The sequence below is a fragment of the Coloeus monedula genome (assembly GCF_965178545.1).
Source record: "Coloeus monedula genome assembly, chromosome: 17".
NCBI lineage: Eukaryota > Metazoa > Chordata > Aves > Passeriformes > Corvidae > Coloeus > Coloeus monedula.
The window spans coordinates 620,636-648,587 of record NC_138797.1 but is presented as its reverse complement, the minus strand read 5'-3'; the positions used below and the strand labels follow the sequence as shown (position 1 = coordinate 648,587).

General features: G+C 44.5%; 1 protein-coding gene across 5 annotated transcripts; it reads right to left on the bottom strand.

Annotated features, from left to right (window-relative positions):
* Positions 1-132: 132 nt before the first annotated feature.
* Positions 133-27,627, bottom strand: RBL1 (RB transcriptional corepressor like 1; the record flags this gene model as incomplete). 5 transcript variants are annotated; one of them, XM_082292792.1, is made up of 22 exons in its annotated part: positions 133-2,251; positions 2,494-2,658; positions 3,077-3,243; positions 4,965-5,049; positions 5,235-5,306; positions 6,712-6,888; positions 8,683-8,861; positions 10,870-11,136; positions 14,779-14,914; positions 15,087-15,251; positions 16,836-16,973; positions 17,518-17,621; positions 18,164-18,276; positions 20,128-20,294; positions 21,686-21,869; positions 23,514-23,563; positions 24,286-24,446; positions 24,538-24,666; positions 24,758-24,822; positions 26,149-26,349; positions 27,269-27,402; positions 27,496-27,627. In XM_082292792.1, 22 exons carry the CDS (start codon positions 27,625-27,627, stop codon positions 2,081-2,083), a joined length of 3,162 nt encoding a protein of 1,053 aa, XP_082148918.1. In that variant the 3' UTR covers positions 133-2,080. The 5 variants fall into 5 exon arrangements, with proteins under 5 accessions (XP_082148918.1, XP_082148919.1, XP_082148920.1 ...); XM_082292793.1 differs by having other exon boundaries at positions 8,683-8,807; positions 27,496-27,624; XM_082292794.1 differs by lacking the exon at positions 27,496-27,627 and adding an exon at positions 26,712-27,115 and having other exon boundaries at positions 27,269-27,390.
* Positions 27,628-27,952: the final 325 nt, after the last annotated feature.

Sequence of the window (27,952 nt, the reverse complement as noted above, 5' to 3'; positions counted from 1 at the left end):
TCTGAGGGAGCAAAAAAATGATGGTCTTTGACATTACAGAAAATGCAGATAGAAGGCATTGTTTAATAAATTAGCACAGCAAAACAACAGGAGATACAGCAACACAGGTTAAAATACTTTTCAGTTGTTTATTATAAAATACAGATTTACATGTGAAGGCACTTTGAAACCGTTACAAAATTTCCATGTAAGTTATTGTTGTAGCTGTTCAAGAAGCCCAAAATAGTTTTTAGATCACCTAAAAAGGTGAGAAATTCTGAACTGCATCCAGTTGTAGTACATTCATTTTGCTAATGAAGAAACACTACACCTAACAACAGTTAATCAGGATTTTGGCTCCATCAGTTGTCTACCATCAGAGAGGCAGTGACAGTGTGAGGAGCAGATGCCAGGAGATCTGCACATGATATTGAATTAAAACCATGTCAATTCAACTCTCATCATACAATTCTATGGAAGACTGATGCCATCGAGCCTGACCATACATTTCCTATCCAGAAACACTGCAATCCTTCAATTTTTATCTCAAAATCTGAAGACAGACATTAAAACTTGAATAAAATTAAAGGAAATTAAGAATCTACATTAAACCTCCTCCAATGCATGGCCATTTCCTCATACTGCAGCTCTCCATGGGCAAGCACCATTTTTTGAAAGTAAAAAAGTTTTTAAAAAAATCAAATATTCAAGTAGTTAATGAAACAAAAACAAGTCTGTAAACTTTCTACTCCTTGCTGAGTAGTGTCCCTGCACACCTACACTTAGTAATCAATTTCTCCTTCCCCACTGCTGGCTAGATTCATTAGCTGAGGCTGCCCAAAATCATGGCAGTGTTCTCCCCTGGAGACGTGGATCTCACAGCATGTACTAACCCACCCAGCCAATGGAGGGAACAGAGCCCCTCAAACAAGTCCTATGTAATTGTTGCTGGCTTTTTTTCTGTTCAGTTACACAGAAAGCAAAAATTACAGTGCTGAGAAGTTTCTCTATTGCTCTAACCTTAAATACAATTACAAAATAAGATCAAACTACTGATTTACAGTAATGAGTAAACCTTGACTTTTCTCCATTTTGGTAAAATAGACCCTACCAAATCCTCAGCATTAAAAACTCAGTCACAAGAATTGGATGCTGGAATTTATACTTTTCCAGTGAATCCAAGCCTTCAACAGCTATAAACCCTCATACATACACATCTCCTTATGTGATGGGCTTACATTCAGTGTAGATACTACACAAGAGGCTAAAGGTCTTCAGGAAAATATAAAACAGAGATACAATTTGTTTAATGAATTTGTGCATTTGAACAGCTTTGAGATGGCCAAGCCCAGGTGCTGATTTCAGCTGTATTTCCTCATGAGTGAGCTGCCATGCATATGAACAGCATCTAGGGCAGGCTGCTCTGTGGCTTCCAACATGGAACACCCACTGGCTCAAGAGAAAGGGAATTCAGGCTCACAGAACTGCATCTCAGTGCTTTACCAGAGTCCAACCTAAGTCACTACTATTTGTGTTTTTAGATTATTGCCTTTGTTACTGCAAAAGCTGCCAGATCCATATCACAATCTACACTTTAACAGAAGTTCTGACAGTTCAAAACTGCTCAGCTCTTCCTGAAGCAAAATAATTTCTTCTCCCTCCAGTTAATCCACAGTAAAATAATGCATAAAATTCCATATTCTTTTCAAATAAGGCACTTTGAAAGTTTCTTCTCCAAATACCAAAAGTTTGAGGAAACTTTACTCATTTCATTCACTTCTTTACTGCTCTTACTCCAACCATAAAACCAGTATTAGAAGCTGAGTTACATTCAGAACTCACGATGCTCCAAGTGAGGCTTGAGAACATCCAATATGGCTTTCACAGAACACTCTTTTGCTAAAACTGCTCAGTGTGGCCTTTGGGAATGAAGATCACTGGCATTTCCTGCATAACTCTAACTTTTTGTAACCTGTGGAAGTGAGGTGAAAGTTCAGTGTTAAAGGAACTTGGCAGTTGTCTATATACAAAACCAAGAAATAAATAGCACAACAGCTGTATCCATCTCCGTAACTTAGAGATCTCACAGAAAACACGTTTTTTAGTGATTTGCTCTTTCACTGACAACATCCTGCAGACGTTTTAGTAGAACATCTTCGTTTTCCTGGCAGAGTCGCTTCGTGGGGGATTCAGTGTCACTGTCAATTGTTATTGCTCGCTTCTTACTCCTGTGTTCACCTTGTTTTATCATATTGTTGATGTCCTTCAAACTCTGCGATCAATACAAAAATAGAGTTACTCTATTTCAAACTTGCTCTGTGTCTGAAATATCAGAGAACAACAGGTTATCCTGCACCTCTGAGTGATGGAGTCTACATACAGAATTCTACCTTTCACCCCAAAGTGAGAGACTATTCATTGTAACACATCAGAACTGCATTAGACCACATCCTAATTAGAAGACTAATTACCCTTTCTCAAACTGACTGCTTTCAGCCTTGTTTTTCTGTCTACCTTGGAAGGGCTGCCATTGAATTTGTAGAGCAGAGCGGTCCGAGGCGTGAGGCAGGCGCCGTTCTTGTGAGGCGACACGTACACGGAGTGCTGCTGGGAGATGCGCCGGGGAGACACCGGCTGCTGCCGGATGCTGGGGAACGGCGACAGCGGCGGCGCTTCCATCTGCAAGAGAGGACACACCTGCTCAGCAGCTCAATCGAACACGCCTGAGAGCAGGAACTTCACAGAAGGAAAGATTAATACGCTTCCAGATCTTCTGTAGAATATTTTGTCTTGTTACAGTGAAACAACAGATCAAGTATCGATCAAACAACAGAAGTGATTTTCCAGATGCCTTACACACATAGTCCACAGGCATTTGAGCAAATAGGTGTTGCATCAATGTAAAGAAGCTGGAACTGGGTTTGCAAACTGAGCAGCATCTGCATTTGTCCTCTTGAAAGGCTGTTAAAGCAAGTGTTCATACCCTTACCTGCAGCTATCTGACATGACCCACACCAGGTGACAAGACAAAGTTACTGACATACGTTTAACTGCCAGGAAAGATGACTCTGCGAGTTATTAATTCCAAAATACTTACCACATGATCCTGGTTTGTGATATCATACTTCAGTGCAAATGACTTTACTCTTCCTACGTAGACTGCGTTATAGAATTTGATAAGATCTCCTCTCTCCTCTGTTTCTGACTCACTCGAGTTCTCTGCTGCAGATCGTCCCGAGGAGCTGCCAGCTTTCACAGATGAGTCTAACAATAAGAGAGCTTCAGATTTCAAAACTACAGCATTGGCAAACCGGGCACTTCAGAGTTGAACTTACGATGTCCAGCTGGCAAGAACTTGTCCATAAATTGACCAGTCAATGAGAGGAATTCAAGAAATGTGCTTGAGCCAGGAGCAGAGTGTGCTGCAGGTGGTTATGAACATCAGGAGGAGCTACCAATCGCTCTGAGCAGGCTTGTGGGTTATGGCTAAAAAGGCCAGTATCAACCTTTATTCCAAATTCAGAAATAGCTGTAGCAAGAAACTGTAGCACAGCTGACCCCTTTTTCCATGCTTATTTTGGGAAGTGGTATAAAGCCATTACTTGCTCTTAATACTAAGTTTTAAGCAGTATGACAGCTCCCAGCTTTTGGCTTCTGTGAAAGTCTCTAGTGATCAGCTAGCAAAGAACAATTTGGTGCTCAACTCAGATCTGCACCAAGGAAGTCATGACACCATTTGTTCAGGAATATTCTGTTAAGTGGGAAAAGCTGCAGCCACACAGCAAGTGTATTTCTGTTAATGTTTGCTCTCCCCTAATTAAGCTGAAGTGCTACTGAATACAACCTTCTATGTCTCCTCCAGACTTGCTGTCTGCCAAGTAAAACAGAGCAGCACACAATAAAGTCTCTGGCCATCAGTGCACTGAGACAAACATCAAAAGCTCCAGCTGACACCCATAAGTGACTCTTTTGTCCGTTTGCCTTCCTTCTCTCACAACACAAGCACAGCTCCTGTGAACTGGTGTCAAAAGAGCAGGAGTTAATTAAGAAGACAAGAGTCCATAAACTGAAGAAAGGCTGGTAGGAAAAGCCACTGAAGAACTTTGTAACCAAGTACATTTGTCTGACAAAATACCAGAGCCCAGTGTCACTTCAGATACTCCAAGACATCCAGTAACCGTAGAGGTGTTAGACAGAATTCAGATGAGATCAGCACTTTCCTGGACCCTGGTAGAATCCTCAACAGGCCTTTAAAATGGCTCCAATACTCATTAAGGCAGATGAATCCCACCCACTGGGAATTTACCACAAAGAACAAACTAAATTCCACGTGTGTCCTGGCTGCAGATCTGCTCGTGGGCTCATGTGTGATCTCCTCTGCTCATGGGCTCATGTGTGATCTCTGCTTATGGTTTCATACATGGGCTCGTGATCTCTCACTTTCCTGACATGTCATTCAAAACAGCCATGGCACAATTCTCACATTTTTCTCAAATACTACTCTCATCCCTTTCCTTCTCTAACCCAGAGCAAAGAAAACATTACCTATTTAAAAGAAACCTGAATGTAAGAAAATGGTGGTCCTGGAGAGTTACCATTTTTATTTTCTGAAACAAGTTCTCCCTAAGTCTTCAGAATAGGTGATATTAAAAAAAACCCACCATAATATTCCAGGTACTGTTTATCTTCATTCTTCTTTGTTATCAGTGTTGCTGTCCAAGAAGAACTACAGTATCACTGACATACTAAGAAAATACTTCAACCCTGAGCAACCAAATTTAAGTAAATGAAATTAAACATTCTTCCCAACTAGGAAGTGTATTTTCCATATCTAATACACAGGAGAGCTACTGACAAGACATTTATTTTTGTTTAATATACTTAAAACTGTAAAACTTGCTCCATTTCTTAATACTTGACAGTTCAGTTCTTTAAAAGCCCCCAAGTATGTTATTGAAAAGAGCAGATTTCTTTGCTGTACTCACCTTCTGTCATCTCCATATCTGGGTTTCCATTTTTGTCCAATGGGACATCACCAGAAGTATTTCTCAACAAGACACTCCTATAAACCTACAAGACATCAGGGAAAAACACTCTTGTCAAGGAAAGCAAGGAAGTCAGGAGACTAGATGAAATCAAACTGAACAGGAACGAGTATTACACTGCAGAGGATTTGATTTTCCTCTTACGAGCACAAACACTTCAAAAGCCACCCATGAGCTTTACAGAAAGTAAATGCAATGCTCTTGACTTACATGGCTGTTTGCTTGTGGCTGATTTCTGTAACTTTTCATTATGTCCTGAAAAGTTCTTTCCTCTTTGGTTACCTGGAAAAGAAAAGGCTGTTGAAGACCAAGTGCAAGCATGAAGGCCGGGCTGCTCAGGTCCAGTATGCAGCTTTTTGATGAATATTACTATGGATACATAATTTTAAAATTTATCTCTGGTGATGAGAGTATGAAAACAACAAGGATTTTTCTTGTTCAGGAATTCCTTGCTTCTTAGCTACTAAAGCTTTTTATTGCTTATGATGCTTTCCAGACCCTTCTTCCAGTGACGCTTAAAATTAAAGAAAGGAAATATTATAAAGTCAAAAATGCATTTTGTGAATTTGGAAACTGGATCCCTTAACTTTTCTAAGCAGAAAGTGGGGAAATCCTGAACCAGACATTAGGCAGGTATGTACACACATGCAATTTCACCTTGCTTTTTTATTTCAAAATAGCTCATTTGTTAAAGCGCTTCGTTTTCAGCCATACATTTGTAATTTTAAGAGCAGACAAACAACAGATTTTGTAGGAGGAGCCAGGTGACAATGTATCAGTGTCTCTGGCTAAGCTGTCAGGTCTCACACTGCACTGGAGACAGCATTCAAAAGCCTGTGTTATAAAAAACCTCAAAACAAATGACAAATTACACGATAAAATACAGAGCACTGACTATTCAGTGCTTTGCTATCAGCATTGACATCAGGTGAGCCTAACCCATGCTGCAGTTAAGAGGACAGGTAGTCACAATTTAAACATCAGTGTCCCTCCACACATAGTGCTCCTCTTCATTTGTCTGCCCTCAAGAAAAGGTAATCCAGCCTCAATGGATTAATTTCACCCTCAAAACTTTTGTGTCTGAATTAGGCTTGATGGACACTGTAATCATCAGCTCAAATTTCAGTCAAACCAATAGTCCAGTTTCATAGTCCAGTTTCACACCACCTTAAATTAAAGCTGGCAAATGGAATAAGAAATGAAGTACAAGTAACAGGCAACCACCTCAATTCCTCAGCCTGAATCATCAAAAGCTAAGAGAATTTTTGGGGAATAGAAACCTTCCTAAATACAGTTGCTCCTGCAAATTTCTGCACCTGCCTAATTCCTTAACTGTAATGGAGTTTTTAGTTCAGGTTATACAGATTGTCAAGATGACAAATGGGACAGAAAACAAATACAGGGCAATAAGACCACACAGTGCTTTGCCTGTGTCAACCAGTGCTCACTGTGAATGCACTTGAGAAGAGAAGAAAAACTGTCAATAATTTCCATCAACAAGCCAGTGAGCTAAGATATGCAAAACAAGGGAAAAACCATCCTGGGACTTCATCCACTTCTTCGAAGGAGCTTCCCCTTCCCTCCAGTAATAGAACATGAATGAATCAGTCAAACTGTAAATGCTCAACACACCTGATGCTTTCAACTGAACATAAAATTCCATTAATTTCTTAAAACTGCGTGTTACCTTCGCCATGATATAAAAAGCACAGAGGAGGAGCTGGTCCAAATGTCTGTCTTTCATAAGATCAGCACAATGAACCAACGTGAACTCAAAGCACGTCCATATCTTCCTGCGCAAGTCATTGGAAACATCCAGCTTTAAGCACAGATCGCGCAAGCGCACACTTGCCAGATGATACACCTGGAAGGAAAGGACACACAGGAAAGAGCGAAGCCAAACAAGCTTATCCAGGCCTGCAGAAATAAAAGACCTCAAAGCAGAGCTGTTCTCTAAGGGTCACAAAGATAATTAGAGGGAAGGAACATCTGCCCCACGAGAGAGGTCTGGGAGGGTGGGGGTTGTTCAGCCTGGAGAAGAGAAGGCTCCAGAGAGGCCTCAGAGCCTCTTCCACTGCCTAAAGGGGCTCTAGAAGAGCTGGAGAGGGACTTGGAACAAGGACTTGGAGTGCCAATGGCTTCCCACTGCCAGAGGGCAGGGTTAGATGGGACATTGGGAGGGAATCCTTCCCTGTGAGGGCAGTAAGGCCCTGGCACAGGGTGCCCAGAGAAGCTGTGGCTGCCCCATCCCTGCAAGTGTCCAAGGCTAAACTGGATGGGGCTTGGTCTAATGGAAGGTGTCCCTACCCATGACAGGGGGGGGAATGATTTGATCTTTTAAGTCCCTTCCAACCAAAACCATTCTGGAATTCTGGGATTCTAGACTAAGTTGTCCACTCTTCAGTTGTTGAATCTCTAATCCTTACAGAAAATCTATCTAAAAACATTATGCCTATAGCTTCTATACCATATCCCTCACTAACTATTTAGGCACTTTCTTTATGCTGGAAAGCCGGAAGGGGTAGTGTCATTTTCAGTTTCTCTACTCAACAGAAGCAAGAAAAGAGAGTAGGGAAAAACTGTAATTGTGAGTCTGATGATCACTGTAAATGGAAGGTCGAAATTTAAAAACGTAAAGTCAAGGTTTTAGTTCTACCTCATAACTAAGAGGAATATGTTACCTATGACATGATTAGTCAAAGACCTGAAGTACCCCCCAGCTGAGAGTAAAACTTCCAAAATGCAACATTCTCTACTGGCAGGTGGCTAATCAGTTCTTAATCCTTTCTCAGAGAAACAGCCTGTACTGGCAAAACTAAAGAACCAGTAGTTCAAAGGAGGTGGCTTACAAGTGTTTCCAGAAATTATTTCTTGTATTAAGATGTACCTTAACGATTGTTCATTGTAGAATTTCTTAAGTTGTATTGTAATACAGATACCCTCAAAGGGAAAAACCTCTGGAAATGACTTCTCTAGTAAGAAAATAACAGCAAAAAAAATCTAGTATTTTTGAGAGAGATTAGTTTAGGGATCTATTCTTTGCAGCCATCCAGACCAAGTTATCCTGCCTCCTCCAAAGACCCCTCACACAATTCACACTGAAAACAAAAGCAACTAGGAGCCATCTGAAGCTTCTCTGAAGCACACCCAGTTCTTAATTTAACCTTTAAATCCTGCAATACTTCAAACTCATTCTTTCTAGAAACCTTTAACTACTGTGTTATTCATCACTGCTTTCTGAGCCCACAGCCCAGCAAGACCAGCACTGCTGGGCAGACTTAAAAGTGGCAAAAGAGAATCTCCAGATGCCAGATCCACAGCAGTGCAGCTTTGAATGAGCAAGACACAGGAGAATCATCTCATGTGAGGTATGTCTAACCCTTGCAAATGTGGGGACATGAAAACAGCCAAGAGAAGTAAAATCTACCAGTATGCCTTTGATATTAACTTATAGAAGCTCCTAATTAAAAAGAAAAAAAAAAATCTCATGGGTGCAAAGAGGAAAACTGGACTCTCTGCAACACTCAACATCTCTTCCCTTCTTCAAGGTATATAAGAACTACATGGGCCAAGGGAAAGGCACATGAAGACTGAAAGGTAATGGGAGCTGGACAGGGAAGGCAGAAGTACAGCACCACTTCTGAGTAAGGACACTCACCTTCCTGTAGAACAGTGCCAAGGAGCCCGTTCTCTTCGGTTTGCTGGCTGCTGGCAGCTGTACTTCTTGTGCTTGGTTCCCAGGAGGGTGGCAGGGAGCCTGGGCATCCACTTTACATGGCTGGCCTAAATTAATGGAAATGGGGATCAAGGTGATCCCACCCATGTCATTTGCAATACCTGGAGAGGACACACACACCCAGAAATAAACTGGTTGCTCTCCTCATGCTGCAGAGCCAAACAGCAAATCAAACTCATTTATGAACATTTGATACTAAAGACATTTCATCCTCTATATTACAGTCTAAAAAGACTCTGTCCCTCAGAGTCTTCAGAAATGGTAAAAATTACATTTCTGGAAGGTTTAAAAGGTGACTCTGAATGTGAATGATCTTTTCTAAAGGTCATCTGAAAGCACGAAGTTTACAAGAAACCACAATTTCTGTACTTGGTTTTCCACTCTTTTGGGGGAAGGTGGGCATTCTTCTTCTTCTGCAAACCTGACAGCATATCCTACACAGTCCTCATTAGTTTCCTCAGTAATCAAATTCTCTGGCTGAAAATCTCCTTAAACATGAGACGTGCAGAGATTTCTTTTCATCTTTAACTGTAGACCAGATTTTTAAATTAAGAAATGGCTACAAACTCATTGCTCATGCATCATTTTCAGAAATATTCAAGCATCACCCAACTTCAACAAAACAGAAGTCACAAAGTATTTTGCTAATGTTAACATGTAACCCTTATCCAGAAGTTCCAGAGCCTTTTGAGATTATAACAGACCAAATTAAGACAAATTGCAGTAAATCATTATTGGAGCTGAGAACCAAAATACTGCTTAATGTGTGAGGTATAACTGGAAGGAGCACAAACTCCATGAACTTTTCTTCAAGAGGAGAAATCCTCAGTGTGCTTGCCAGGGATCAGATGTCTCCAAGGAGATGACATCAATATAAACTTAAGCTTTTTTGTTGTTGCTGGAGGTTAGGATTGCTCCTTTTGTTTTCTTTCTCTCAGGGAATTTTCTCCCGTAAGTTCCCAAGAGACAATAATGACCAGTACTTACAAGAGAGAAAAGAAGTTGCAAAGATTGAGGGGAAAGGTGCAGCTGGCTACTCTCTTTACCTGGGGGCTTTTCTCTTTGGAAGGGAAAAGGTACCGTGAGATTTTGGCTCAGTGGTGAAGGGCTGGGCTCAGCTCCTTGCCCTCTCTTGCTGTTGGCTTCAGAGGAGGACGGTCGAGCTGCTGTGTACTGGGGGAGAATTCACTGCTGCCGCCAGAGCGCAGCCCTGTACTGCTTCTCCTACCATGGGTGAGCCTTTGCTAGTGAGAGCAGCCATTGCACTGGGACCTTACTGGTACCCTGCCTCACCAGAAAGGACCCTTGCCATCTGTTTGGGTTCCTCAGGGGAAAAGACCCCGACCTCAACCCCGTCCCCATTCCCGGAGGGAGCAGCTCCCGGCTGCGTGCGGCAGCTGCGGAGGAGGAGCCCGGCTGCCGCTGCCAGGCCCCGCGGTGTCTCTGCTACTGCTCCAGGATGTGCTGCGGCAGCCGCCGCTCCGAGGTTCCTGCTGCGCTCCATTGCGGCTCCCGAGCGGCACCCGAGGGGCCCGGCCGCCCCTGGGGCTTTGCCAAGGAAGCCCCTTTTCCATCCCTCCCGCCGGCCCGGCCGCCATCACCGCGGGCAGAGGCGGCCGAGCTGGCGGCACAGCGCCCCCTGCAGGCGCGGGAATCCCCGCAGCCGCCCTGCCCGGCCGGGAGCCACCAGCGCCCCTGGCGGCCGCGAGCGGAGCTGCAGCGAGGGGAAAGGGCTGCGGCCGGGAGAGGCCGGCCCTGGGCTCTGCTGCTGCTCCTTGGTGCTGCCGGCGCTGCTCTTTGTGTGCCTTGGCACCCACACACACAGCAGCAAAGAGCTGCTGCTCCTTCTCCCGCAGCTCTGCCTGAAAGCCCCTTCATTTCAAACTGATCAGAATCCGGAGGGAAGGGGGTCACATTTTCCATTCCAACGGAGGTTCCCACCTTCCTTGGCAGACACCTGTCCTTCAAACCAAGATAGTTGTTGTTGACAAAGTAACTGTTTTTTTAAAAAGAAAAAGCAATACATGTTCAAGATGCATGGTTGGTCTAAGCCTATCTTAAGAGCAAGGAAAACATCTAGTAGGGAAGAAAAACACCAGTAATTCTTACCATGCAGTGGGATAGTGACCTTCTGTCCTGCTTTTCCTGGTCCTGTAGCAGTTGTTATGGTCAACACTGTCTGGCCAGGAGACGCTGACGTGTTTTCAGTACCAATGCTTGACGCTGGAGCAATTGTCAGCTTAGTTCCTTTCGTTACGATTTTTTCCATCTGCATTTCTTTGGGGCTGTCATCTCCAAAGAGCCTTCTCTTAGCACTTCCAGCTGTAGGAGAACTGTAGCGCTCGTGAACGGAGATTGGAGACAATGGCTGCATATCTGGCATGTCAAGGAAGAAAAAATAAACCCAACAAAACCTTAACAACAGCAGCTTAATGGGAATACTTCTGCAGAGAAGGGGAAAGGCCACCTTCCAACTTGTATTGGGTTGACCCTGAGTTGATGGACAGTCTTTTAGACCAATGACGCATCTCACAATTTACATATTTAAACCGCACGGAAAGGCGGGAATTGCCTTTTGTCCGAGCTCGCCTGCTGGAAGGTGGGGGGGCTCTGAGCCTCCCAGGCCGGGGCCACTGCCCCTTCCCCCCTTTCCCAACGCTGCGGCACAGACCCTGGGTCGCTGGGGGGGACTGTCCCAGAGCCACAGGCAGCTAAACCCAGCCATGGAGTGCTCACAGCTAAACCCAGCCATGGACTGCCACAGCTAAACCCAGCCATGGACTGCTCACAGCTAAACCCAGCCATGGACTGCTCACAGCTAAACCCAGCCATGGACTGCTCACAGCTAAACCCAGCCATGGACTGCTCACAGCTAAACCCAGCCATGGACTGCTCACAGCTAAACCCAGCCATGGAGTGCTCACAGCTAAACCCAGCCATGGAGTGCTCACAGCTAAACCCAGCCATGGAGTGCTCACAGCTAAACCCAGCCATGGACTGCTCACAGCTAAAACCAGCCATGGACTGCCACAGCTAAACCCAGCCATGGACTGTCACAGCTAAACCCAGCCATGGACTGCCACAGCTAAACCCAGCCATGGACTGCTCACAGCTAAACCAGCCATGGAGTGCTCACAGCTAAACCCAGCCATGGAGTGCTCACAGAGCTAAACCCAGCCATGGACTGCCACACAGCTAAACCAGCCATGGACTGCTCACAGCTAAACCCGCCATGGACTGCTCACAGCTAAACCCAGCCATGGACTGCTCACAGCTAAACCAGCCATGGAGTGCTCACAGCTAAACCAGCCATGGAGTGCTCACAGCTAAACCAGCCATGGAGTGCTCACAGCTAAACCAGCCATGGAGTGCTCACAGCTAAACCAGCCATGGAGTGCTCACAGCTAAACCAGCCATGGAGTGCTCACAGCTAAACCAGCCATGGAGTGCTCACAGCTAAACCAGCCATGGACTGCTCACAGCTAAACCCATCCAGCGCGGCTTCTGGGGACCGGCGGGTCCCTCTCCTCTCCATGCGGAGCCGGCGGAGCCAGCGGGAGCTGGCAGAGCCTCCTGTCTGCAGCCAGCACACTTCGTGCTGAACTGAAGAAGACACCACGCAGCCAGCAGCACAAAGGGAGCGAGGCTTTCCCCACCGTAAAGCCCGAACAAAAACACCCTTCAACGTGGCGGCTGCAGAGTCAGAGAGGAAGAGAAAAGTGAGTCACATGAGACGGAGCTGGAAATGGCGACGGGAGAAAAGAGGGTGGTGCCACGATTCTGGCGGGCAGCTTAAAAGAAACCTTCTTGCATGCCGTGGTAAGAAACTGTAATACCACAAACTGTTTGTCTCTTTAATCCATTTGAAGAACATGGGGGGATGGAGTATCTTCGTGTGCCTGTGAAGATTGTGAAGAATGCCAATGCCAGGCTTTATAGTAGTAAGAGGCTGCTAGAGACTTGTGGCAAAGAAAAGCCTTTGTGTACAGGCCAAAAGAACTTATCCTTAAAAAGATGAATAACCCCATGTGATGGCCCATGTTTGGCAGTGTGAAGGAACTGTGAGATTTTTCATGGAAGAGATGTTCTACACACAGCAGATTGTTTGTTTCCGGGCAGATCTGCTGTTGGTGGCAGTTTGGGAACCACGTGCAACTGAAGGAAAAACCCTTTTTTCCCTTAAGCGTAAGAGAGAGACTTTTCAAGAACTGGAACACTGACTAACATCCCATATTCTGTTATCCTTTGTGTGAGCTGGGTAAAAGGAGAGAAGTGGTGGAAAGGGGGGGGGGATTTGCTTTAATTTTTTTGTTATTTTCTCTTTACTTTTAATTCTATTAGTAATAAAACTCTTTCATTGTACTGCAACTGTTTAAGGTTTGTGCCTGCTTTGCTTTTCTCCTAATTCTTATCTCACAGAAGGAAAATAAGTAAGTAATGAATATTTTGAACCAAAACCACTACACAACTACACCACCAGAGATCACTTGTAGCTCAGGCCTGCTCTCAGAGTTCACTGTTCTGAAGCGATAAGAACAATATCTACAGTCTGACTGACTCCTTTTATTTTGGGGTCACCCCACACGGCACAGTTCTGCCATCAAGTATCACATGGAAGCTGAGCAGCCACTCTGATCCACAGGGACTGAGGAACACGCAGGATCACAGGTACTCACTCCAGTCAGCTTAGCAATCAGTAATATTTGCAAGTGTTACTCCTGTGAACACATTCCTCTACAGGAACCCTGCCCACATCCCTTGGACATGCTGTCTTCCCTGTGCTCTGGCTTTCAAACTCTCTCTAAACCGACCTCAGTCAGTTGACCTCACCCTCACACACCCCCAGTTCCTCTCAGGCTTTTCTGTTGCTTTCAAACATTTACTCCAGTAGTAAGCCTGAAGTACACAGCACTAATGTACAGGCTTCTGCTCACAGGCTTTTTGCATTTCTGCTGCAGTCTGTGACAATACCAGAGACAACAGTTTCCTATTTCCCATGAATCAGAAACTGTCTGGATAACTGGCCAGGTAAGACTGATCGGAGACCTTATTTTCTAACTCTGCCAAGATGATTCTCTTGGTACCAAAGACAAATAAACATTTCCTATCCCCACTACTCTCCAACTGAATTTAGGAGAAGCCTCTAGTACCAGATCCTCATATACAAGGCTGTCTCTCACACAGCCTTCCCCATATATAAGACACCATCTCCAATCTGGTTCCTCTTCCATCAAACAGGGAACCCTAACACTTACAGCAACTGCTTGTACATCTCCTTCCTAAGGAGTATTTTAAAAAACACCAAACAGTCTTGTTTGTTGCCAGAAAAACACCAAAAGAGACAACATTGCACAACCCATCAGTCCATGGTGCACCTGCAAGAACATACGGACCAGTGTCTGTGATACAATGAAAGCAGCAAGTCCTAACTGGAGAAGCATGCAAAGGAAACAGCAGAGCTGGCACTGCTTCTGCACCCTCAGTGTCAGGAGACAGCTCTGTGTGAGATCCAGGAATCTGCAAAGAGCAGCTCTTCAGAGGACAGAACACTGCAGGCAAAGCATTGTCCTCCACCCCTGCACAAAAACAGTTCTGTAGGAAGCAGGAATAAATGTAGTTTTATCATTCCATTAAAAAAAAGTCACCTAAAATCCAGTCAAACCCACTGAGAATAAACAAACAGAAAGCAAAAAAAAAAAAAAAAAGAGCCTGGAAAAATCCAAACATCAATGGACAGTAAGTGATTAGATGACAACCTGCCTCAGAGTAAGGTCACCCTGGCATCAAACCAGCAGCAAAATCTGCTCCAGTCCAGAAGGGAAGCACCATCACCACTGTCTGCTGCCAGTGAGTCACAGCACTGGTTTGACTGGGTGCATCTAGACATTCCCTTGATCAAATAAGGGACTTCACAATTCCAAATGCTCAATTCAGATACAATGTTGCTTTTTGCAATTACAAAGAAGTTTAAAACCCCAAATTCACAGATTCAAGTAATATCAGAAGCCTTGAACATACCTCGTCTTAAACTCCCACCAAGATCTGTTCGAACCTCTTTCACTCGAGGATGAATTATGGGAGATAATGGCATCATAGGCAAGTGCCCAAGCCCACTTCCTCCATTGCTGGCTTCAAAATTACTGGGAAATATTACCTGGGAAATAAGAAATGTCAGTGTAAGATAACAAATTAATTTCCCTTCTTTGTGACATCTATTAATAGAAGATTTTCTGCAGTAATGGGCTCATTTGAACAGTTTTCTGTATAAAACAACAAGTGAGAAAAAGAACATGAATTTCCTAGTAACAGGAAGACAGACCACATACTTCTTCACAGGTTGGGACTTTGTTTTCTGAGGCCTCAAGTGCATTCCAGAGTGCCGAGTTCCGAGTCCAGGCCAGACTCTCCAGAATCTGCTCCTCGATGCTGTTGAGGTGCTTCACCATGTCTCTGGAAAGTCCTTCCTCAGACCGAATCAGCACTTCAATAACCTGATGGCAATGACACACACACAGAGCAATGTCACATCACTCATGTTTAACACCATCAAACTGTTAGTTATTTCAGGCTCCTGTTCAAAACATCAACACAGAGTGCTCCAGCCTCCTCCTCGCATCTTCATCTTCCCCAACCCTCTTCTGGTCCCTCATTTTTTTAACCCCCTTTCCCAAAGCAACCCAGGAGCTGGAAGAGGACAGCAGATATGCCATCAGTGCAGAACAATCCACTCCAGGGGTTTTTAGGGTCCTCTCTCACCACTTTTAACTGTGCACAAGTGAGAGCACTGGGCACACACAGCACTGACCTGGGAGATGTGAACAGGTACAGCTGCTCAGCAGGGAACGTGACAGCCCCAGCATTCCAGCTCTCCTTCCTCTCAAACAAGCAGCCCATAACATGAGGAGCTGAAAACCACTGCTTAAAGCTTAATTTAAGAAGCACTCAGAACCCTTAAACATGGACAAATGGGGGTTGAACAGAGCTGACCGATCCCCTGCAGTATCACACTCCAGCACCAGAGTCACTCTGGGTTATTCCTACCAGAGGAGCATTCAGCCTGTTTTTCTAAAGCTTCAGAGATGGAAATGCCATAAAACTTCCCTGGAAGATCTACTGATACATTTAGTTATTCCTGCTACAGAAACTACACCCAGAGAACAAAGTGACAAATATCACAAGTCTCTCTTGTGTGAGGCCTTTGAGAGGGCAACTTTTGTCCAAATAAGCGTGCTGCAAGAATAGATACTGAACAGCTGAGAAAATTCAAATCAAACATAAATCTGCTGCACAAAGTTGCATGTGCACCAGTTTTGATGGAGGCTACCAACAGCCACAGCAATATTGACAGATTTGTTACAGCTCCAGTACTGCCCTACAGCTGAGGAGTAAAGGAAAAAGGAAGGACAGACTGTGAACCAGCTTTTCCAAAGGCTTCCATTTTTTGGTCGCTGTCATCTAAACAGAACTACTTGATTTATTCAGGACTAACCCCAGTAAGCTGCTAGGAATCCAGCAAAAACTGGAGGCATATGGATAGGTGATAAAAGGATTAAAGTAGTCAAAAAACAAGTTACACTGGAGGTGGGGGAAATACGGTTAAATAAAGAACAAAACCAGAGAACACCCTGGAAAAGATATTCTGCATTCTGTTACATAAAGAAAAACCCCCAAACTTAGCAAAAGCAAGCCTGTGGTAAGTAGTAGCAGCCAAAGGCAACATTTCAGAGCTGTATCTGCTATTTCAGAACTACATTGCAGTCAATAAATATAAATATCAACAAAATATATGCTTGAATGCTTTAGCCTAGTAAAAGTTCATCAGCAGTATGTTACAGATCAGTACCATTTACAAAATGGGGTTTTTTGCTTTGTATTTCAGCTTCAGCTCTGGCATTACACCTTCCAAGTAATACATTTCAGGACAGCCAGAACTTAGAATAGGCCTAATGCATAGTTAATATCAGTCCTTGTTTTACCTCTTTCCCTAGGGAGGAAGAGCATCATCCTCTAAGACTCTCCATGCAGTAATGTGCCATTTTTAATACAGATCCTGTCCTGAGCCAATGTTTATTTACCTTATAGAAATAGAATGGCCTGAGGTCAAGAACTTCAATGATCCAGGGAAAGGTGCGAGGGGAGCTGTAAGCGAAGAGCACAATCTCCAAGCAGCATGCCAGGAGGGAGCGGTGAAAGAGATCCTGTTCCAGCAGAGCCTGGAGAGATCACAGAAAATGGCACTGGCCTCAGGTTTGGGAAACAGCAGCTGGAATTCTGTGGCACTAACATTACACAGCTTATTGTTGGAAAGAAGTTGGCTTCTTCTCCCATCCACAACCTCTTTTTCACAGGGAAGTTGAGGAGACCAGAAGTAGAGTAACACCACCAGAACTATCAATTTTGCATGCTGTGGACAAATGAACTGGCCTCCTTGTTGTGCCTCATAAAGCAGAGCAAATGCAGTGCTATCAAACATGAAGTACTGATACTGTTCATTGGATAAAGAAGAGAATAAAAGTTATCTGTCCAAAAAGTTGTGATTCTAGAAGGCAGCACAAATTCAGATGTTTAGTTATGACAGTTATACTAGTTTAAATAGTAGGAAAAAATACATTTTGGCAGCTTCCATGTATTTCCCCGTTTTAGCATTAACAACATACACAGAATGCTTTACAGCACTTTGTTCTGGAACTGCCTGAAGATGAACTCCAAGAAACAGTCACAAAAAGTGTTCTACTCTTTCACTGGTTCTTTACTTACAGTCAGATCCTTCCCATGCAGTCTCCGTGTTTCTTGCACCATTATGGTCTCCAAGATTTTATAGTACAAGATCTCTGCCAGTTTTAATCTGTTTACAGCAAAATCTGAAATTTAAAACCAACGGAGATGAAGTCCAATGCCACTGGTACAAAAGGTGTTAAGACTAAACTGACCAGCACCTGTCCTCATCCAAAATAATAGTGCACGTGTGTTATGTACAGACTTTGCAAACAAACAAAAAAAAGTTCAGAAATCCACTAGTCTGAAGCACAGCATGAAATTCCATAAATATTTTAAAGGATTATTTATTGTAATATTTCTTGTGATGTAATTTTGCCATAATAATTTACCTATTTGCTTTCATTTTCCTTTAAATTTTAAAGCTAATGAGAATGCAAGTTTACACTTGTTAAGAGTTGCTTTTCCATGACTTCTTGGTTATCCCAGTTTGAACTGCAGCCTTGGGTTTACTCTTCCATAAATTTTTATTCTTTACAGTGTACTGTTTGACAGCAGCAGTTTTCTGTTTGGGTGTATCCTGGGATAAAACCAGCTCCACTATATCAAATACAGAGAACAATAGAGGTATGCATTCTGTTTGCCCTGGTTTAGCATTTTGAAACACCCCAAGCCTTTCACTCCATACCTATGTGAGATCCTGGCTGCTCATCTGTTGACTGAGTGTACCTGCAACAGAAGGTCTCACCAATTTCCTTCACTCTGCTCACAATGCTTTCCATGGGGCTGCGGGCACAAGACCTGAAGCCAAAGGCAAAGAAAGCCTTGTTTGTATAAATTAATATCCAGTTAAAAAGAATAAATATGAAGAAACAACAACAACCATAAAACCAAAATATAATGACAAGCCAATTATACTGAGCATTCCTCATCAGCAATAACCTGTATTACACAGACAGAGGAAAACATAAAACATACACAAGTATTGTGTCCTCTCTTCCTAACAGGGCCAGGGAGGATATGCAGATCTTGGAACAAACATGGGAGAAAGCAACAACAACAGCAGTACAGTGAGGAGAAAGATGAACCTGCCAGGAGCAAGGCAGTGGTAAGGATGCCACAACAGGCACCCAACCAACCAAAGGCACCCATGAGACCACACAGGCCAGGCTCAGTTTGAGGGAGTGCAGAAAAGCTCAGAGGCAAGAGGCAGCAGCATCTTCCCATTTCCTACCAAGACTGAGAGAACTGATGAACTCCACATTGTCCCTGTCATAAAAAAGGGCCAGAGTATCTCTGGCTGGAGATGCTCTTTCTGAATGCTTCTGAATTTTCTAGCAACTCTCTTTTAGAGGACAGTGGCCTGTAGCTGGTGTCAAATTAAGACACTAAACTACTCTGAAAAGCCAGAACTAAAATCAGCTAAGGTTTCTCTTTGAACAAAGCCTTCTAATTAACTTCAAAGCTTTTTCCATGGAATTTTAATTTGAAAAAGAAAATACTGAAAAGCATAGAATATTACACAGACCAAACTACAGTTCCTCCACTTCTTCCAGGGACACAGTATATACACCCCAGTGCTTGCTCAGCTTGTATCCAAGATGAGCAAAGTACTCATCACAGCTCTTACCAAAGGCTTACTCAATTCTTGTTCCCATTTTAATATTTACCTCTCTCTTGACAGACTGGTTTACTATTTGGAACAAACATGTTTTATTAGAGATTACAGACACATTAATGTCTTAACTGTATAGTATAAATAGTATCAGTCCTTACAAAATCAATCAAAGAAACATTCAAAACAAATCCTGCTGAGCAGTTGTAAACTTTTAAGAATTAGTGCTAGGAAAACTCAAATATACATCACTCCAAAGATGAGAACTGTAAGTAGTATTTTTCACTTGTTTATGATGGTTACTTTAAAAAAACATTGCTTCTGCATTTGAAATACTAAGTGCTAATATTAAATGTCCATTCTGATTTATAAAAATACACCTGGAGACCTTACACCATAACACAGCAGGACCTTAACTTGGAAAGATATCAGGAAAACACCCAGCATCTTTACAGGTCTTTACTATTCAACTGCTGTTTTTTATGAGCTATGCTCAGGGAACAGCCACCAGAACATCCCCAGTGGGAAACAGCTGCTGCTATTCAAGGTCAGCACTGACAGTGACCAGGGTCACTGTGAGGCTCATCCTTGTGCCACAGGGTTACACCAACACACCCTGAAGTAATGTGAAGGAGAAATGGGGAGCCTGTAGGCTGCTTTTAGTTTTAACTTCCCAGCTGGGAGTGAAGACTGCAGCTTGTTCACCTGAACATTTCCACCCTCCTCCAAAACCTCTGCCAACGTGGTTACCACATCTTTTAATTGAGAAGTACTCGTTCAAAATGTAAACAAACAAAAAAGGCATTTGGCTTTCAAGCAGACAGACAAATTAACACCAGCAAAAGCTGAAGCTCCATTAATACAACAATGGTGACAAGTCAGATGGGGGTTCCTTCTCTAGATGGGATCATTGAGAAAACAGAAGATCCTTCAACAGTAATACAGAAACACAGACCAAATTATTCTGCTCCAAAGGAAAAAAAAGCCAAAAGATGAGTTTCTGTGTCAATGGGAGCAGCTGAAGTGGTCATACTCACTCAAAAATAGCTGTAAGTTGTTCACTTGGTGCATTTTTCAACCCAGCCACCATGCTCTGCAAACGGCTCACGCTCTGTGTGGCCGAAGCCACGGGAGTGATGACAGCTTCCTTTTCTCGCAGGTATCTTCTGCCAGTCAGTGGAGTTGAAGGTGCAAATGACCTTTTCTGTCAGACAGAGAAAAATAATAAATAGAAATCAGCCAACAAAACTGATTCAATAACCTTCCAAATGAGCATCTCCTGCAAAATTCCTTCAAAGATTAAAATGACCACTAGTACAACCACGTGAAGGCTTCATCAAACCTGTGAGCTCAGAAGTGACTGAAAATGAGCCAAAGTTCTCCCAGGACTCCATAAATATAAAATATAACAAATCTTCAAGCAGCCAAAAACTAACTCAAAGGGTTTTTACAACTAAAATACAGTAAATTAAGAGCTAAAATCCTAAAACCTGTAGATTTTTAAGCTCATTTGAACATTGAAAATACAGGGTGAGGAAGTACACACTTCCATTCTAGTCCCTGACTACATTAGCTGGGTGACACAAGGAGTGGGTGGCAGAGCTGCACAGGAGAGGTTCACAGGAAAACATTCCTTGGGAAATGGGCCTCCCTTCATCCAAAGGATGATGTGGCAGTGAGCAGACTGCACTCACCTATTTGTATCCTGCTCTCTGGAAGTGACATAATAGTTTTTGGATTTAATAATCTGAACTGACAACATTCTGAAGATGCAAGGCAAATAATGAGAAAAGGTTAAGCCTGCAGTCATTATGCATAAACAGTAATATTATTATACTACAGAAACTGAAGCTCAGAATTAATAAAACCCATGCCAAACCCCTGTCTTTAATTTGCCTGAATATGAAATACACCAATACCTGGGAGAAAAAGCTAAGACATATGATTCATTTATACTAGCAACAGCATCTTAGAGTAAAAATTATTTTTTAATTGACATATAAATCAAACAGCATATGGTTCTTTCACACAGCCAGTACTATTTTCCCCCTTATCCAAGATTAAAAAGTAATCAAGCAACTGTTTTCCTGCATGCCAACTTCATTAAATACATTTTTCATTTTTAAACACAGTGAAACATTAACTCTGTTTATAGGCTACTTTTTGTAATGAAGAGAGACTTTGTTGAGGTTTATGCATGAATCTTTTTTTTCCATAGAAGAGCAGGAAAGTTGACTTTTCCTTTCCTAAGAAAGGAAACAGTGGGAGAACAAATGAATTCAGTGTCAAGGTTCAGTGCTATGATTATGGGGTATAAATGAAGCTTGAAAAAAACTATGACCTACATATTTGGGTATTAACTACATACTGATTTTTCTCGAACAAAACCAGACTATACACATGAAAGTGCTCTCATTCTGTTTAAGGAAGAGTTATTTTAAAAATTCTACAGTAAAGCAGATACCACCTTTTCTCCTTAGCAAGACAGCACCGTATCCACCATCTTCCAAGTCACCTCGAGGATTCAAAGAGTATATAAGGATGGGAAAACTTGAAGGAGAACTTCAAGTGAGCTTGCCATGTTAAATGAATCACCTTTTCAAAATGCTGCTGCAGATGACATTCCACGTGAGTGCTTGCTGCCGTTTTCTCTCCTGGTACATCTGCAGGGAATTTTCGAGTGCCAATTTCTTCTTCAGCATCAGCTCCCAGGAAAACTCTCTCATCAAAGTCACCCACCGTCAGAACATACTCTTCATACTCTTTATTCAGTGCTTTGCTGAAAGAGAAACCCAGGTTTGACACCAAAGGTGCCCGAGGAGTGCAGGTAAAACCCAAAACAACACAGGGTCAGAGTTCCATGCTCTGGACAGCAGTGCTGTTTCCACCTCCCTGAGCAACCTGCCCCTGGTCATCCCTGCCTGCCCTTGGACCCAAAACCTCTCCAGGATCACTGCAGGGATCACTCTTCCACCAGCATTTGGATCTCAGTAAGAAGAGGGAAAAAACCAATTTTGTTTTCACACCAGTTGTGAATAAACCAGTCTGGAAGTGCTCAGCTGGTCAGAGGTTAAATCTGTGCACACATGGAGCAACCAATGAGAACTGCACCCAGCTTGCTCTGCTGGATTTCCAGGTTTGCCACTGTAGCCCATAATTTTCCTAACGGTGCAGAGGAGGGGAAATGGAGGAGTTACCTGCCTGGGTTCCATTTCTAAAACCCCCACTGGCACATGAGACCAAACAAATCCTTCATTTCCTTTATTCCAGCAAACCCCACTGGAAAAAAGGAATGCTTAATCCCACCAAGGCTGTAAAGCTTTAAACATGTACTTGGGAAGTAGAATGTAACTTCTGGATGAAAATCAGAAATGGCTTGTGTCAATAAATCCTGCCTGCAGTTGGGCCAGGAATGCAGTTCCAGCACATATAATAATGGAATATAACAATGAATTCATGACACAAGCAACTCTGTGATCCCACAGGAAATCTGACTGGATCAGGTCCAGCTTCCCCATGTCTTTTAGGAAAAAGTAAAGATCTGTGGGAAGCTGGACAAAAAAACCCCCCAGAGATGCTTACAAGCATCTTTTAGATGTCAGACTACTTGCAAAAGAACAGGGACTACTGCATCATTCCCTATGACACCGTTACTGAAGCAGTACTATTAATTTTTAAGTAGAAGAAATACTAAGAGAAATTCAACGTTCAGTGATCAAAGAAACATGAGTTTACAACTAAATTGAGGTGCTATCTGCATTGTTAAAACAATTGAGTCTTTGCTCAAAATTCCCAAAGCAAACCAATAAGTTAAAAGCTCACAAACAAAAGGCAAAACCAAAATAATAAGTATTTTTGCAAAAGGCAAAAAAAACCCCACAAGGATTTTTTTATAGGTTGCCTTTAAAGTAGCTTTCAGAGGTGAATTCAAAAAGTTTCTGAAACAACTACACTTGCCTCCCACAGAAATTGTTCACCTCTTTTTTGTGATTTTGCAATTGTTGCTTCCTTTTCTTTTGAGCCCATCTGCTGCATCCAGATTTACACACTCAAATAGAGATTGATAAATAAATTGAGACATTTCCCTACTTGGGCATAATATGTGTACAGAAACATATCTGTGACCTTCAGAGCCAAGGTTTTGATTTGCATTACATTATTCAAAGGTTACAGTTCCGGAAAATCAGAGCAAGCACCAAAAAAAGTGACATCAAGAAAGAACCTCTGCAGGCTGAACCCCTGACATCAGCCACACCTCAGATCCAGAAAGTGCTTCAGCCACAGGGAAACTTTGATGGTCAAATAATCAAAACCCATTAGGTATGGCAAGACAAAAGAACAGGAAAACTGAGCTTTAGTACACAAAGGCCTGTGCTTTGACATGAACCAAGCCCTATGATTAAGAACAAAAGTTGTAACTTACCTATTTTCTATAAAGTTGCAAAGATTCAACAGACAATCTCCTTTTAAGATCTAAGAATAAAAAGCAGAAATATCTTAGATAATAAAATAAAAACTGTTCCAAGTGTGAGGGCATGATGGTTTTAGTCAAAAAGAAATGAGATTTAGGTGCATAACTGGACTCTCTTTTGCCTAGACCAAAGGGCTACAGTGCCATTACCAAGACAGAGTACAAAGCCCAACTGGATCCAAGCTCCAGACAAATCCACTGCTCAGAGCCAGCCCTGCAGTGTAACATCTGCTCACTGCTGGGTTAGGGACTGGCTCGATGGGCAACTACAAAGAAGCTTCCACAGAGCATGGAAAACATTTCCAGGGTCAGAACTAGACAGGTCTGCAACCTCAGTCTCTCCTTCCAAAGCATTTTGCTCAACTTCAAGACAAGCAGCAGGACCCACACTCCCATGACAGACATCCCATACAATTATTTCACAAGGAGATCCCTTATTTTGCCTGAAGAAAACACCATCCTTCATGATTCAGTTTCACACTGCCAAGACAGGAAAGCAAAGATTCTTCACCGACATAAAAAGCCGAAACAGAGGAGGCCTTACAGCACCCAGCATGAAAAGCATGAGGGAATTCTGCTCCTGCTAAAATACAAAGAAAACCTGAGCCAGCCCGAGTTCCTTGGCTCATTTCCTTTGCTCTCCCCTGTGGAACCTGCAGGACTTAAACGGTCTCGAGACCATCACAGAGCACCACCATGTGCTCATAAAACTCGTGAGCTGTACCTTCCTATCAAACAGCTTTGCAATGTATGGCTTGAAGTAGTGCTCCTTTATGCCTTTGGCTTCCACGAGGAGCCCGTCGTGCAGCTCGCAGAGCATGGCAATGATGCAGGGAGGGTCCTCGGAGGCTTTGATCTCCAGAGTGTGGAACTCCACAGGTAAGCCTGGGAACAAGACAACCAACCTTCAACCTCATTTCAAATGAGCCAAGAGAACAAAGCACAGTTGATTGTAAATAATCTGTCCCCACCATACCTTTAAATGACGGATTTAGCAAATCTCTTCTGTTTGGACACAGAAGGGCATTGGCAAAAATCAGGTCCAAGCAGCACAGAAGTAAATGATAGGAATTTACTAAATCATCTCCAATCATACGGAAATTACCTTTAAGAGACAGCACATCACGTCAAGCAACACAACAGAAGTTCACAGCTGGGAATGTATACAAACCATGCAGGCAAAGCAACCAGCCTACCCTTAGTGTACACAAAGAGAGTCCAGCAGAAGTTGAAGAGATCTTTGACGCTGCATGGCACCCGCCTGTCAACGAGAAAAATGGGGGGAGGAATTAATCTTCAGTTCCAAGAAGCCAAACCTTGTTCTACAGTACAAATTTCATTCCATTTCCCTGCTCAAAACAACAGCTGGAGCTGCTGTCTTAATTCCACACTAAGGCCCAGTCTAAGCTACACATCCTGAGTTCAGCTTTCACTGCCCAACAGACAGTGCCCGACCTGGCTCCAAGAGTGTCCTGCACACATCCACAACTTCTCGACCCTGTTCCCAAGCCAAAGGCTGCCTCTGACCCTGCCACACTATTCTGCTGGTGTCACCTCCCACAGAACCCTCCTGCAGCCACAGGTGGGGAGGTGACAAGGGCTATATATATTCCAGTGATGGTTTCTCCTAAATATTTTACTAAAGCATCAGCCATCCCTTCAGAACAGGCAATTATAGCTCGTATTACAGCTCAGCTGCTGACTCCTGTTTGGAGCAGAACTGTCCAAGCCCATGGACATGGAAGAACAAGGAAGACGTGACTCAGCCCACGGAGCAGCCAAAGCAGCGGTGGCACCAACCACCACAGCCCTGAGAAAGGAACAGAGCACCCAACAGAACACCTCCCACTGCACTCTGCCTCTAGATGTGGAGCTACACTGGAGCACTGTACCACAACCACTATCCCCCCTCACATCCAGAGAACCCACATGAACTGACAAAAACACCTTGCACAGCCACAGCTCGGCTCCCTCATCCCCAAGGTTACATTCTCACTACAAAGCTGCCACAGCCACATATTCTGCAGGGAACATGGACAAGCTCCTTTCAGAAAGGCAGACGTTCCATGTGTGTGTGGAAGATGACACCACCCACTCCCAAATTTGCCATAAAAATGAGCACATCATCTGTAACTGCCTCCCATTTGGTGTTTCCACTCATCTGGCCACCACGGCGAACACCTGGCAGCGTGGAGGTCACGGGGATGTGACACCCCCTGAGCAGAGGGATCATGGCATGATACCAACCCCCTGCCAGCACTGTGCCAAGACAAAACTCTCCTGTGCTACTTGAGTTATTTCTGCTAAACGTTTAGAGTGTTGATCTCACTGTACCTTGGAGCTAACCCACGTCATGGTACCTCTCCCCACCACACCCTGACATTCTCACTGTGGGACAGTTGCTGTGTTACAGGAGCTGGATGTGAAGCCCAGCTGACCTGAGCTGCACCCACCGGGGCCAGGGGTGGCTCTGCATTGGCTGTGTTTCAGAATCAAACAGACCACAGCCCTTTGGCAATTAATTTTCATAAACTTATATGGGGTATAACTCTTTCCAGGGAAAAGTCATATCAAATCTAAAAAATACCTCTGCTTCCTGCTTCGATGTGGTTTGGAAGTTTCTTCATAGGGGTTTTGAAATATATCAAAAAATATTGGTTCAAACTTTTTGAAAATCACAGTTGACACTTCAAAATTTCTCTCCAGCCTCTCAACTCGCTCTCGGAATTCCTGGGGTAGGTTTGACATGTCCATCCACTTCTTCATTTTGCTAAAAAACTGAATTAAACTTAAAAGAAAAAAGAAAAATCTGCTTTGAACTTTAACTAACTTACATTCTAAAATTTTTAAAAGCCAAAATGCAACATATTTACTCCATTAATGACTGATATGATTACTATGTAGGTTTACAATTTATTTTGATAAGACTCCCAAACTGTATATATTACCAGCCTCTTGCCTTTTATCACTCTGGGGTTTCTCGACCCTCTTTAAGGCATGAGAAAACTAATTTGATGTGGAGGCTGCCAGCATGGCTGCGTAGAGCAGGGCAGTGGTGGAAAGTAAAGTGCAGGCACAGCTCTGAGTGTGTTGAGGTGGAGGCAGGACAGGCAACAAAACAAGCCAAGAGTCAATGCCTGTCAAAGTTACCTGCACAAAAACCTGTCAGCTGGAGGTGTGAATAACTGACAACCCCTCCGTCAGCTCAGCGGGGAGCGGATCTTTAAATGGAACGAGCAACATTCCGAGCTCCGTGTTCCCAGGTCAGAGCCACAGCGACACGGGAGCTGCTGCCGGGGCCGTGCAGAAGGTGAGTTCTGTGCTCACCAGTGCAGTGTTCCCAGAAAAACCAGCAGCTGCCAGCACTCCGTCGGGATTTGGCCTGAATCCTGAGTCGGACACACGTTGTACCGGGATGGCACGCGCCGAGGTGTTTGTGGTCAAATTAACTACAGGAAGAAACAACTGGCGTGGGTGGAACAGCTGCTGGTCCAACATAGGTGGTTTCCCAAAGGCTTGAAGTTGGAAATTACGTATTTGCATCTAATTTCCATCTGTAATAACAGCGGATTTACTGCTTTTACCCTGCCGCGGCTGGCAGCGCTGCGAGCGAAGGAGCGGCACCCGGGTTAGCGGCTCTGGCAGAGCAGTCCCGGCGCGGAGCGCTCGGCCCCGGCAGGAGCCGGCCCGGCGGGCGGGGCGCTCACCTGAGGCGTGCGGAGCGCAGGATGCGGGTCAGGGAGACGCCGTTCCCCTCCATCGGGCTGCTCCCCACGGTGGGCACGCGGCTCCGGCGGCAGGCGACGTACAGCGCGCAGGCCAACCAGTGCAGCGCCTCGCCCTGCGGGCACGGGCGCGCCGGTCACCGGGGGAGGCCGCGGTCACCGGGCGGCACCGCGCCCGCCTCCGCCCCCGCCCGCCCGGCCCCGCTCACCTCCAGACTGTAGGTGCCCCGCAGCGCCGTGAAGTCCCGCAGCGCCTCGGCCGCGCTCGCCGCGTCCAGGTTGAGCTCCCGGCAGAGCCGCTCCACGGCGGCGCCGGGATCGGCGGCCCCCGGGCGGGACATGGCGGCGGAGCGCCCGCCAAAACCGCCGGAAGGGCGGGGCCGCTTCCGGCGCGGGGCGGGCACAGCGGCGAGGCCGCGCGGGGGCACCGGGGGCGCTCGGGGCTCTCCGTCTGCCGGCGGGCGCTCGGTGCTGGCGGGTGCTCGCAGCCCATCCCAGCGCACGGCTGCGGTAGGTCACGGCAGGAGCGGATTTTCCTCGGCCGCCGTCCCGCAGCGGCCTGGGACACGCGTGGGTGCAGCGTCTTCTCGGCGGCCTCCGGGCCCCGCGCACCGCTCCCCTGCAGGGCCGGGGGAGCCGCCCCCGCTCCGCGCCGCGGCCGCGCTC